The sequence below is a fragment of the Alosa sapidissima genome, chromosome 21 (genome assembly GCF_018492685.1).
Source record: "Alosa sapidissima isolate fAloSap1 chromosome 21, fAloSap1.pri, whole genome shotgun sequence".
Lineage (NCBI taxonomy): Eukaryota > Metazoa > Chordata > Actinopteri > Clupeiformes > Clupeidae > Alosa > Alosa sapidissima.
In genome coordinates, this window is record NC_055977.1 from 18,335,896 (window position 1) to 18,349,960 (window position 14,065).

General features: G+C 47.1%; 1 protein-coding gene across 2 annotated transcripts in view; it reads left to right on the forward strand.

Annotated features, from left to right (window-relative positions):
• ldlrad4a (low density lipoprotein receptor class A domain containing 4a) overlaps positions 1 to 14,065 on the forward strand; it is a 64,476-nt gene that overhangs the window by 20,144 nt on the left and 30,267 nt on the right. Inside the window, exons 2-3 of one of the 2 annotated variants that reach the window (XM_042076104.1) lie at positions 228 to 813; positions 6,175 to 6,231. In XM_042076104.1, the coding sequence (XP_041932038.1) occupies positions 774 to 813; positions 6,175 to 6,231 (97 nt within the window). In that variant the 5' untranslated portion in view covers positions 228 to 773. The remainder of the gene's footprint in view (positions 1 to 227; positions 814 to 6,174; positions 6,232 to 14,065) is intronic. The other variant, XM_042076105.1, reaches the window with a different exon arrangement.

A 14,065-nucleotide genomic window follows, 5' to 3' on the forward strand; every position in this document is an offset into this window, starting at 1 on the left:
ATCTGAACAAATAATAGCAGAAGCTTTGCAGCGTTGAGAGGGAGAGCGAATGAGCAAGAGTAAACTTCCATGGGATCCTTCCCCCCCGATACTCCCCTCAAAGCCCCAAGGGGGTACAAGCAGATTACCTCCAACTTTTTTTTTATTGTTCTTGTTTTTAATCTGAAAAATTTCTCTCCATAGTTCGCTCTAACTTATCTCTTTTTTTTCCTGTTTTCTCTCTTTAGTTCGTCAAGCCTGAAGACCCTGGGATTTTGAGAAGGCATGGCCAGCTGTCTAGATTTTCGTCCTTATCCACGCTGTCTCCTTGCCTGATCTGATCTGATCCCTTGAGGTTCTCCCTTGGCAACTCCTGGACACCCTTTTGGGACACAAAGACCTAATCCCATCCCTTTACAGCGCGGTCTAATTCTCAGGACATGGCTGAGCGTATGTGGATGGGAGGATAGCGCCCCCCCAACCCCCTCCCATTAACCATAGCCACTGTTTCACCCTATCCCTTAACAACCGCCCTGCTTCACAGAGCTCAGCATAGGCCCCAAAAACTGGAGTGTCTTGGCTCAAACCCAAATATCTGATACTAAACCCTAACACTGTCACTCAGCCTGGCACCGGTGACCTCTACCTGGAGTCGTGAGCGAGTCTGGGTTTTGAAGCCCTCGATGCGTAGAGGATCTGGGATGGCAAAGAGAGTGGCGTCACGCCCCAGCAGACACCCCCCACCCACTCGGACTGGTTAACGCTGCGATCAGAGGCATTACTGCGAGGGCAGTATGCAGGCAGCTGACCATCCGGCCACAAATACTTTAACAGGTGAGTGGACCCAAGAACTACATGGTTAAACACAACCTCCAAATATCATACTACGTTATTCTGGTGTCAATGTTGATGGGAGCTTCTCCCTAGTTGACAGTGTGATGAGGTTAGGATGACACATACTTTTTCAAGGCACACAACTTTCAGTTTGGGTCACAAAGGTCTTGAGCTTTAAAACTGGTGAAGCTAGTCATTCGTCTGCCATGACATGTTAGGGGGAAAAAAGATGGGCTATTTTAAGCTATTACTTTTTTATTAAACAGGAAGTTTGGGCGGGGCTAGAGATGTGAGTCTCTTTTCAAACAGTTCAGTGACTGGTTAGTTGTTCCAAAGATACAAAGATGTGTCATTATTTGACATATGGAACCATCTTTTTTTTTAGACTGCTTTGAAACAACAACCAATACATAAGTTGATGCAAGTTTAGTGTCAGACTATGCTTTGAAACGTCCATGACAACCAATGCATAAGTTGATGCGAGTTTAGTGTCAGACTGAGCTTCCAAATGACCACAATAACCAGTTGATGTGAGTTTAGTGTTTTTTTTGCCGTATGTCTGCAGTGCAGTCTGTAGAGTGCAGCTGTGTTTATTAATAAAGACCATTCCCTATCATGGGTCCTCCAGGTGCTCTACATGCAGCTGGTACCGTTTAAGTGTCCGCTGACCACAAGGTGTTCAAAAAAAAAATGTGCAGCCCACACCTAAGTTGTCGGAATTCAGATACCTTTATCTCTCTCTTTTTTCCGCCATAAAAAGAACGTTTTTACGAAATGGGATGTCTGCCCTTGGCCCCCGCAGCCAGCTAAATGCTGACTCCGAAAAATACCTCCGCTTGCAATTTTTTAATATCAGATGTGGAATTTGAACTTGGAGCGGAATTTGGATCCAGACGTCTACCTAAAAAAAAAAAGGAAAAAAAGAAGTGGGAGAAGAAGAGAAGAAAAAAAAAGAAAATTCCTGGGAGACCTGAGGTGGAGGATATTGTTTTAACAACTGGAGGGCCCCCAAGCCGAGGCGGGGTCAGAATGTTCTGGTATTTTATTCATCATGGAGGAAAATGAAATACCAGAACATTCCGTTCCAAAAGCATGTGATTGGCTCCCCAGCTGGCCAGGATGACCCACAGTGGCCTGTCAGAGCTGTCAATCTCTCCAGACAAAGATGGAACGCAGAGAAGCGGTCCTTGAGGACTGAGGCATTTCTGTAGACATAACAACCCAGAGCATAATAAGCAAGACGGACTGAAAGATGGGTTGTGTTAGTGGACTGGGCTCCGAGAATAAAAAGCTCTATTTTTAAACTGAACAAAGAAATGAAGGAAAATTGTCGCATGATTATTTCATTTTCGAAAAAAAAAAAAGATGTGTGTGTTAATTTTGTTAGTGTAATTATAACCTTACTAATTTCATGTTGTTGATTTGGCCATAGTTACCCATAGCAACAAGGTCCTTTGCTGCCGTCTCTGTGGAAGTCTCTCTCTCCTCATACGTATATTCTAGACTCTCTCACTCTCTGTGTACTCTTTTTTTCCCTCGTTTTTTTTTTTCAGACTCCAGTATACACACACACACACACACACACACACACACACACACACACACACACACACGCACACACTTTGTCTACATTGTCTAATCTTTCTTTCTCTCCTCTTTCTTTCTATCTCTCCCTCCCTCTCTCTTCCATTTTAAACTCATACACATACAGTACACTCTGATCTGTTCACACACACACGTTCTCTCTCTCTCTCTCTCCCTCCCTCCATCTATCTCCCTTGCTCTCTTTTTGTGGGTGGTAGTGGAGAGTGTTGGGAGTTTTATGGCAGAGGCGGTCAGAGCGTGGACAGCTTCCAAATCGATTCCTGTCATTTTGGGAGTTCTCAGCAGGTTTCGGCTTCGGAGAGGCGAGCCGAGGAAGGGGGGGCCTCCTGGCTTCCTCCAGACGTCGGCCAATGAGCACCGAGTAATGACTGATGGCCCGCGAAGCCTCGCAGACAGTACTAAACAAACTGGATGGGCTTAGAGGCCAGGGGGAGCAATCAATATCAGCAAGGTTAAACTGCGGTTAGGACGGCTTGTTTTTTCGGAGGGGGTTGTTACCAAACAGGAAACCGTCTGACTGGACAGGCCGACGACATTCCGGACGACAACTGTCCTGTCGGCAGTTTGGTTTGCTTTGCTCGACGTGCAACATGAAGAGCAGACCGAGAGGTGCCTGGTTTCAGAGCGGCAAAAGCCACTGCACCATCCCCGTTCACTTTCACCGCACCATCCCCGTTCACTTTCACTGCACCATCCCCGTTCACTTTCACTGCACCATCCCCGTTCACTTTCACTGCACCATCCCCGCTCACTTTCACTGCACCATCCCCGCTCACTTTCACTGCACCATCCCCGTTCACTTTCACTTTTTTCATGCAGCACACTCGCTCCCACCCACAGAATGTGTTGGTCTCGGTCATGCTTTGGCTACCATCATGCCTACCATTTTTTTTTTTTTATTCCATGCTTTTATGAGGACACTCTTCTTTGGCTTGGCCCTGTAACTGACTATGACTTCATTTTGGTGGGGCTGCTCCACGCTCCTCCACCACCACCACCACCACCTCCTCCATCCCGTACTCAACCGCCATTCCTCAACTGCTGCAGCAGACAGGTCCAATGATCCTATGGTTAGCCCAGGGTTCCTGTAGAGGTCAGCTGGCTGTATTGGTACAGGAGATGGACTCGTCACTCTCCACTCCTCTTCCTGTCGTCTCCTCTCCTTCCCCCTATGGTGTGTCTGTGTCCTATCAACACACACAGCCACTTTGCCCTTAAAGTGTTAGAGGAAATTTGGCACATCTTTCAGCGTTGTGTTCTTTTTTTATTTTTTATTTTAAAGTAAAGGTGCCAAAACCTGGAGGCGTCAACAGCCAGACAGTAAGGAAAGGGCAAGGACAGAGCAAGAGACAAAGAGAGAGAGACATGGAGAAAGGGGAAGGGAGGAGAAGAAGGGAGAGGGAGAGCGAGAGAACGAGAGATTGTGGTGAAACGGGGTGATGGAGACAAACATTCAAGACGCAATGATGCGAAAGAAGCCTCGGCACCAACACCTGTGCTCGTTTTTGATGGAGACTAATCAACTTAAAGGAAAGCCTCGCTCAGAATAAACAAACAAAACACTGGTACTCCACCACAGCAGCCCAGAAGCTTCCCTTCAAACACACACACACACACACACATATATACACACACACACACACACACACACACACACACACACACACACACACAAACACATACACATATACACATAGGCTTTTCAAGTCTACATGCTATATTAAATATGTATCTAGCCCACTTAGTCAGATTATTGTGGAGTCATTCACAGGGGAGTAAAAGCTAGACGTGGGGGAGGACAGGTTGAAGGGAAGATGAAGACGGAGAGGAAGACGACTGAAAGGAACAGACGGAGAGAAAGTAAAATATGTATACATGGCACATGGCACATGAAGGTTTATAGTTCATCATAACACTGTTTTGAGATCATTTATAGCCATTATGTTTCGTTTTATCTTTTTCTTCGTCAATGATGAACTCTGCAAATGAGAAGTTGTGCAGGTATGGCAGCCTGTACATGGTAAATCATGGGCGAGTCAGATTTGAAAGACAGAGTGATCTCAACTCGAGCACAACAGCCCCTTCCCTCCCTCCCTCCCTCTCTCTCTCTCTCTCTGCCTTCCTCTCTTACTCTCTGTCTCCACCCTCCCCAGCCGGCCCTCGGCACAGATGGTGTCTGCTAGCCGGCTGGGAGCGCCCCGGCAACGAGCCGATGACATCACGCATCAGGGCGCGCCATGGCCGAGCAGGGAGCAGCAGAGGTGGACTGAGGTCTTATCTGCCGCCCGGCCGGCCGGCAGCCGCTCTGACTCATGGGAAAGGGGCGGGCGGACGGGCGGGCAGGCAGGCACAGGCACGAACACACACGGCCAGCCGACGCTGACACAGAGGAGCACGGTCAGCGAGCATCAAGGCAGACAGACGGCCCAGACTGTCTGAGGCTGACACGCACTTGCTCTCGCTCTCGCTCTCTCTCTCTCTCTCTCTCTCTCTCTCTGTCACTCCCTGTTTTCTTGCTTGCCTCCCTCCCTCTCTCTCTCTCTCGCATTCTGTCCTTTTCTGTTTCTCTTTTTCTGTCTTCAGTCCCTCCCTTGCCTCTATGACTCTGTCTATTTGCTGTCTTTGTCTCTGTTCTCACTCTTTTGCTCTCCTCTTTCTTCAGGCTCCATCTTTATCTGTCACTGTTTGTCTGTATGTTTCCGTTTCTCTCTTCCTCCCCCCCCCCTCTTTTTTTTTTCTCTCTCTCTCTGTGATTGCTAACCCAAACATGTGAAGTATGTTACGCCCTCACCACAAATTAAAACCTGCTCTGCTGGAAACACATATGTAAACGTGCGTCTCGGGCATGGTCTGGAGATGGGAGCATCTGGAGGCTTGGGGAGAGAGAGTGAGAGAGGATTTTTTTTATATATATATATATATATATATATATATATATATATATATATATATATATATATATATATATAATCACACATTGTTTTATGATTCTGTTATTTTGTCTTCTGATGTTTTCTAGGCTTATATATTGTATGCTTTGGCAACACTTTCTTTGTGAATGGTCATGCCAATAAAGCTTTCTGAATTTGAAGAGCAAGAGAGAGAGCATCCACCATTTGGTGTGTGAGGGTGGAGTGGAGTGTGATCTTTTCTGAGAATGCACAGGATTTAACTGTGCAGTGACAAGTTAACCTGACATACAGTTTCCGAATGACTCAAAGGAAGTATAATGCACGCACAACAGACAACGACAGGGTCATACACACACACACCCTCTCTCTTGCATGCAAACAATACACAAATAACAATACACACATGATCACACATAGCTTGTGTATCATTTGTTGTCAAAGCTGCATTGTCCAACACACTCAAATATTCAAAACATAGTACACTCACACACACACATAAATACACATACACGCAAACTAACACAAGCACAGTCTCATGAGCCCTCAGGCTGAGCCTACTAAGTCATTTATGGCAGACCAAATGTATGTCTGACACCGTGATAAATCTCAGCCATGGCTCGGGACATGCGAGTGAGTCATTTAGCTTCATCTTGCCGCTGTGGAAAGGCCAAGCCTCTCTGAATAAAACAGCCCAGGGGCTTGAAATTGTAATTGTTACTTTCCTGGGCACTATGCATCGCAGCAACCTGTTTGTGCAGTATTATTTAACCTGTCTGGTATGTGTTTACCCCCCCCCCCCCTCTCTCTTTATCTCTCTCTCCCCCTCTCCCTCCCTCCCTCTCAGAGTGCAAATTTGAGGAGCACTGTCCTGCCGTGACCCCGCCTCCCGCCACCCTTGAATGTGAGTCACCCTTGACCTCTTTTCCTCTCTCTCTCTCTGTCTCTCTCTCTCTCTCTCTCTCTATATATATATATATATATATATATATATATATATATATATATATATACCTCAGACACGGCACATTAGCGGCCCCACATCTATCTCACACTGTTTCTCTGTTGTGATAATGCTAGTGTTCCATTCAGATGATGTCATTCCAGTTGTGCAATTAAAGCTGTGGTTGTTGTGTCGGCTGGCGTGTTGTTTTGATATCCGTGGCCAGACTTTGTGATGTCTTGTAACTCGCAACTAATTCTGTATGTCTACTGCCCAAAAGAAGGCTGCGCAAAAAATACATCCACGCATACCTCATATAATATATTCCCTACTCAACCAAAAATACCAACACTCATCCACATACATCTGCAGAAGGATTCTCCTCATGAGCCAGCTCAGAATCAGAATTTATATATATCTTTCTGTTGAAGTGTATTACTCAGTGTGATTCGTTTGAATAGGAAGTTTTCTGTTGGGCTTTCAACAGTGAAAAAGGAGGAAAGGAGAGAGAAGTGAAAGCCGTGGGCTCAGTTGTGAACGCTAACAGCACACTGTTTTTTGTTGTTTCTTAGGAAAAGTCAAATGAAAGAGGCTACGATTTTTTGTGGTGTTTTTTTTTTTTTGGCTGGCTGGCTGGGGCGTTCTTACAAGCATTTAATAATTAATAAGCGAATGGTTCGAAACAGGATCAAAGAAGCGGTACAATTAAAATGCTGGACACACACACAGCTGGAGTCTATCTCCAGTGATTTCTAGTAGGGTTGCTCCATGGCCACGAAGCCCGATTCCCAGACATTAGCATTCTGCTCAGTTAGCTCCCCGGAGATGACTCAAGAAACTTCACTTTGAGTGTTCAGACAGGTTTTAGACAAATCCAGTCTGTAATAGTTCTGAATCAAGAGCGCTTTCATAAATAATGCTGCTCTGGTCATGTAGGTCTTTCCACCTCTTTCATTAAAAGTATTTGACCTATTTTCAGTTAATGTATTCATTCATTCATTTCCTCATTCATTCATTTATCCGTTCATCCATTAATTCATTGAAAAGCGGATTGTCTCTGCGACTGCAGGGCTGAAGAAGATATAGCTACGTTTCCCCCCAGCCGCACGTCTGAAATGCAAATGGACCAGAAGGTGGAATGTTCCGGCGCGCTGTTCTCCTGTTAATGGGCTCATTTGGGAAGGTGAAGGGCTCGGTCTGAGCCGAACAGGCAGCCTTTGATGTAGACCAGGCTTTTGTTTCAAGAAGTTTTTTTTTTTTTTAGTACCCCCACAAGTAAACTTTACAGGGCTCCTTTTACTGCCTCTCTCTCTCACTCACTCTCTCTCTCTCACATACACTCACACACACACACACACACTCTCTCTCTCTTTCTTTCTTTCTTTCTTTCTTTCTTTCTTTCTTTCTTTCTTTCTTTTTTCTCTCTCTCTGTCTTTCTCACCTTCGTAAACTTTACCCTCTCTCTGTTCACTTCTCACAAACACACGCACACACACACACACACACTCTCTCCTGTCTCTTTCCCTTTGACCTTCATTCTACTAGTCCTCTTTGCTTGGATCCGTTTGGTTTTGAGTGATACCCATGCTTTTTTTAGCCTTCCCCTTTTTGTGTGTGTGTGTGTGTGTGTGTGTGTGCGCAGCGGCGTCTCCTCGACAAGGGCCGCTCTTTTCCAGTGGAACCGGTCCAATGCCGCCACTTCAAATATTTAGCAGTCTAGCCCGCATGTTAATGACTGACTGCGGCTGGCTGCCATCTCCCAGACACCTGTGTGTCTGTGTGTGTCTGTGTGCGTCTGTGTGTGTGTGTGTGTGTGTGTGTGTGTGTGTGTGTGTGTGTGTGTGTGCGTGTGTGTGTGTGTGTGTGTGTGTGTCTCTCTCTGCATGCTTTGATTGAATTTTCAGTAGCTGAATGCTGATTCGGGGTGTGTTTGGGTTAGTGTGTGTATTTGTGTGTCTGTGTATCTGGGTGAAAATGTGAAGAGAGAAGAGAGAGAGAGAGAGAGAGGCAGAGAGAGGGAGGGCAATAAAGGAGTTGGACAGAACAAATGGGATAGAGAAAGAGAGAGGGGGGTGAAAGAGAAACAGGAGAGTGCAGGACTGAGAGAAAAGAGAGAGAGAGAGAGGGATTGGTGGTAGAGGTGGAGAGGGACAAGGAAAGAGAGAGAGAGAGAAGTGGTGGTGGTGAGGTAGGGTAGGGGGTTGGTAGGCAGTAGGAGGGGAAAAAAGAAAAAAAAATATTTCAATTCTAATCGAGTTTGCCATCTCGGCGGCCCTGCCAGACAGATGGATCATGAATACCGTCTAGACGCCGCTCGTCTGGGTGAGCCGGGGGTCTCCCTGAGCAGGGGGAGTCACAAGGCACTGGCTGCTGCAGCATGAAGGGGTCCCCCCCCCCATAAACCTCCCCAGACTTCCCCTCCCCTCCCCCCCACACTACCTTGATCAGCGCTCCGCAACCCCCCAACCCCCAACACATACATACACACACCACCACCACTTCCCCTTCCAATCACATGAGAGAGAGAGAGAGAGAGAGAGAGAGAGAGAGAGAGAGAGAGAGAGATTCTGTGCCTGTGCAGACAGGACAGAGAATGATGGGTTTGTGTAAAACCAACTTCAGATAGGGAGTGGGAAGCTATAGTAAAGAGGGGGGGTTTGTAGAAGGAAAGAGTGAGGGAAGGAAAAAAAGAATAAAAAAACAGCGAATGTAGTGATCTGGATAGAAGCCGGACGACACCCCACCCAATCACATCATAAGAGTTTCCCATTAGCCCCCCTGACCTCGTCATCTGATTGATCTCCACAGACTCAGACAAAACAACAACAACACAAAAAGACTACAGTACCCACACTCCCTCTCTGTCTACACCCCCCCCCCCCCCCCCTCAAAAAACCTCTGTGTGTTTGTCTGCGTTCTTCTTTGCTTGCGTGTTTTGTTTGGTCTACACCGAACATTAAGACTCTCTCTAAACCCCTACAGCCCTTTAAGTGCGTAGTGTGCGCCACTGTCTGCTCGCGCTCTGAGTCTGTGCTGCTGATTACAGGGCTGGCTAGCTTGGCTGCAATGCGCTGTGCTGTACTGTGCTGTCGTCTGCTGGGAGTGGCGGCTCTCTCCCTGTCAAGTGGTGTCTGTCTGTCCTGATGTGTCGTCTAGCACCATTATTGGTTGGGGTAAACTGGGCCCTGGTAAGTGGTCAGGTCTGGTAAAGAGGGAGGGAGGGAGGGAGGGAGGGAGGGAGGGATGGATGGTGTGAGAGTGAGAGAGAAGAGAAGGGAAGAGAAGAGAGGCTGTTTTTGGGTTCTGGGAATGTGTCCAAGCAGCGTGACTTACAGGTGACTTGAGGGAGAGAGACATAATGAGAGTGTGTGTATGTGTGTGTGTGTATTCTATTCATGCTTTACCTTTGTTTGTCAGTCTGTCTGAGGAGTTGTTTGTTGTGTGTATGTCTGTGTTTGTGTGTGTATGTCTGTGTTTGTGTGTGTATGTCTGTGTTTGTGTGTGTATTCTATTCATGCTTTACCCTTGTGTGTCAGCCTGTCTGAGGAGGTGTTTGTGTGTGTGTGTGTGTGTGTGTGTAAGTGTAAGGCTACTGTCCTTCTTTTTTTGGGGCCAGTGACCCACACCTTGACCTTTGCAAACAGAGCAGCCATGACCTTCCTATGCTTGACATTCAAATACGTACCTACAAACAGATTACACACTCTCACTCTCTCACACACACACACACACACATACACACACACACACACACAAATACCCCCCCCCCCCCCCCCATGCTCTCATATGTTTGACACAGAAATGTGTCTTTGGTGACTAGCAGGATATCATCCGACACACACACACACACACATACACACACATGGTGCAAAGCACTTACAAGCATCCACACTAACCAGCATGTAAACACATCAACACATTCTAAATGTCACACCACCAGAAGACACATGACATGGTGCACAAGTGACCTTACAGAGGCCAAGGGAGGAAGCGCTCTAAAATGCTTGACCAGTGGGAGACAGACGGAGAGAGGTAGGGAGGGAGAGGTAGGGAGGGAGAGACGGAAGGACTCGAGTAGGTTTCGCTGTCAGGCTCTCCTCTTGTCAAACCGATCTGCAGCACTCCCTCCCTGTGAACCGTCTGCATACCTCCATACTAGAGAGAGAGGGAGAGAGAGAGGAGGGGAGGAGGAAAGAGAAAGAGAGAACAGGGCCTTGAGACTTAAAGGAAGGATGCAGAAGAGAGAAGTAAGGGAGAGGGAGAGAAAGTGCATGACACTGCTCTTAGCACAGCCAGCAATTGGAGTTGACAACCGCTGAGTCCGAGTTTGAACAGCATCTCAATTTGTGAGAGGCCACTCTCTGCTGGACAACAACCTTCTCTTTCTCATCCTGCAGGCGGGCTGTGTTCAAGTTCGCCATTCCTCCTTAGACATAGAAATATACACACAAACACACAAGGCTCTTACCTCTACACCGCCACACACACATTCACAAACACTCGCATTTCCACTCATTGGCATTCAGCAGGTTAAGTGTATTTTCATTGGTTTGAAGGGGTCTAGTCTTCCAGGGGTCAGGGGTCGCCTCCCTGTAGTGCTCTTCCTCCTTTTGATTTAGTCTCTCGGAGTGACTGACTTTCAGGCCCACTTGCAGCGCGAGACCCAATCGATACCCATGAATGCGCTCACTTTCTTTTCCTCCTCCACCTCTGCACGTTCTCCTCTCGGTTTGTTTACCTGCCCGGGCCGCAGGCGACCTTGGCATTTGAATGCCTTATAAAGCAGCAGCAGTCCCACGACATTTGCTGGAATGCGAAGGATTGTGGGAATGCGTTGGGGCTTTGGCGAAGACGTTTTTTGTTTATTGATCTAATTTGTCTATCGGAGGGGGTGCTCATATTTTTCCCCCACCTGCACCGTTTGGTGTGTTCTAGCAGACACTTTGTTTATAGTCTTTTGTCCGTTTCCGTCTCCTACATTTTTTATTTCCAAAAATGTATTTGCCTCCCAGCTATATATTATGTTGTATTGTACTGAAAGGCTAAGAGATGCACCGTATGGACATGCGTTTACTTACATACGCTTTGTCTGTGGTACTTGGCCTCATCATCACATGCAGCAGCAGTCAGCAGCATCTGGCTCTGTACATGAAGCTACATGAGAACAGGTCGTTCTTTGGCCACACATTAGACATTTCTGTAAGCAAGTGCGCACCATTCTGCTTCAGATGAGTTGTACGCTAGCAAGAGATATATACACACACACACACACACACACACACACACACACACACACACACACACACACATGCACGCACAAGTAGCACAAGTGTCTGGACTGTATGTTCTTTTTCTTTTGTGTCTTTTTTATCCCCCTCTGAGCCCAAGTCATCACTTGCTCACTTTCTCCAAAGTGCCAGACAGAACACACCTTCACAAACTGGAGAGACAGTGTGTACGTGTGTGTGTGTGTGTATATAATAGAGGGAGTGAGATCGAGTGAGTGAAGGAGAGGTGAAGAGAACATATTGTCTGCTGTGGGGGGTAAAAAATGAAAAGGACGTCCATTGTGCTCGCCTCCTTCGGACGATCTCCCACACACTCCTCTTTGACCTTATAGTCTGATGCAGCAGACAGACTGAGGAGAGTATGGTGTGTGTGTGTGTGTGTGTGTGTGTGTGTGTGTGTGTGTGGCTGTGGCTGTGTGTGTGTGTGTGCACATCTATTTTCAAAGATATTCAAATAGTGGAATGAAAACTGTGTCTGTGTGTAGCGTGTTTGTGATTGTCTGTGTCATAAATGATGCTCAGAAAGAAAAATGAGTGCAAGAACTCTCAAGAACACTGTGTGTGTGTGTGTGTGTGTGTGTGTGTGTGTGTCAAGCAGGCAGACAGGGTGTCAAAGTCGCAGGTGGAACAGTATGTCTGCAAGTAGCGACACACTGAGTGACACAAACAGTCAGCAAGCAGAGAAGGGGAGAAAAAAAAAAGTTTGGAGGAGAAAGGAGCAGATTCACAAAGACTGAACTCAAAAGGGAAAGACAAACCAGCGGGGCTCCACTGTCAGACAGCCACAACAACAACAGACTGACTGACAGACAGACAGACGAGACAGACATACCGATCTTATCGGACAGACTGAGGAGTGTACTCTTTGGACGCTCTCTTAAAATGCGAGAACTGAATGTTCTGGTCAGTGTATGTGTACTATACATACAGACTCCTATCCACCTGGCCGCACCTTTTGGACATCTCAAATAAATCTAAACATACATATGCTGGTCCATAGGGGTTGATGGTATACACATTTGTGTGTGTATACAAGGTTTTATGTACCGTCCATTTACCATTTGGATGGTAGCATTTTTTTGTTGCCAACATACACTCTCCAACATGAGCCGCAGTCAGCCTCCCAAAAATCTCAGCTCCTATTCGCCTCGCTCCACTCCTCTCTTCTCTTGTCGTCCTCCACTCTGTCTCCCTTTGTTCCCTCGTTCCGCCTCTCCTCTCCATCTCTCCATCAGTGTGTGTGTGAGCGGAGCGCAGTCCGAGAGGAAGGTAATGAGGGTGTGTGGGTGTAGGAAAGCACGCTGCAGCCAGAATCTCAGACCGCAGTCTTTCAGAGACGGAGTCAACTTTGGTGAAATGGGCGGGGTGTGTGTGTGTGTGTGTGTGTATGGGAGGGTGATGCCAAAAAGGAATGGATAGAGAGGGAGGGGGAGAGGAAAGCGAGGGAAGACCTGAAAGTTAGTGAGAGACGGGTGGGGTGGGTTTGGGGGGGTTTACACGACTGGTGTTTCAGTCCCAGATGTTCTATCCAAAACAGATAACCTAGACATCAGGCCTCCCCTTTGGTTTCAAACTGCACGCTTAGCATTCGATTCTTCTGGGCGAAAGAGGAGCGGGGCTCTGAAAGGGTTAAATGGACTGTTGGAAAATGTGATGTTACACGAGCAGGGGATGCGGACAGATCTGTCCAAAGAGAAAGAGAGAAGAGAGGGAAAGAGAGAAGAGAGGGAAAGAGAGAAGAGAGGGGAAGAGAGAAGGAGAGATAGATGGAGATGGTGCAGCAGGAGCAGCAGGAGCAGCAGCTACAGCAGCAGCATATTTTAGTCAGATTCTCGTCAGATTCTCGTCTTCCTGTCTGAGCCAAAAAATGGGTCGCCATAGATACCGTGATGTCATTTCCTCTCAGAAGGCAGGAAATGAACGCACTGAGGAATGGGGGATGGTGAAGTCTGCTGTGCTGTGCCGATAGTGTAGTGTAGTGCAGTCGCAGACACAATGTCTCGTCTACTCACAGCGTTGCAGGATTTTGTTCCCTGCTTGAAAGTCTGTCCCATTTCTCTCTCTCTGTTGCTCTCTTTCTTTTCTCTCTCTCTCTCTCTCTCTTTCTCCATTCTTTCGGAGTGCTCAGACTTTCAGAGGTGAAATCAATGATGTGTTTGAAATTCTTGTCCTGAGTTTTGAGCTTTTATGAGTTCAGAGAGGCACACACGCATGCATCCCCTACTCCTCAGAGACTGTGATGTGAAATCTTGCAGTCATCTTAACATAAACATTTGGGAGATGGGTAGAACAGATCGTTGTCAGGGCTACTTTTGTTCTCTCTCTCTCTCTCTCTCTCTTTTTCTCTCTTTCTTCCTCTGTCATTCCTCTGCCCAGAGAGCCAGAGCAGTGGAGCGAATGTCCTGGCCAGCAGGCACGACGTGGGGGGGTGGACGGGTGCTAGAGGTCATAAAAAAGCAGGACGAGACAGTAAGGACGGACCTGGCTGTCTGTCCCACACCACCACC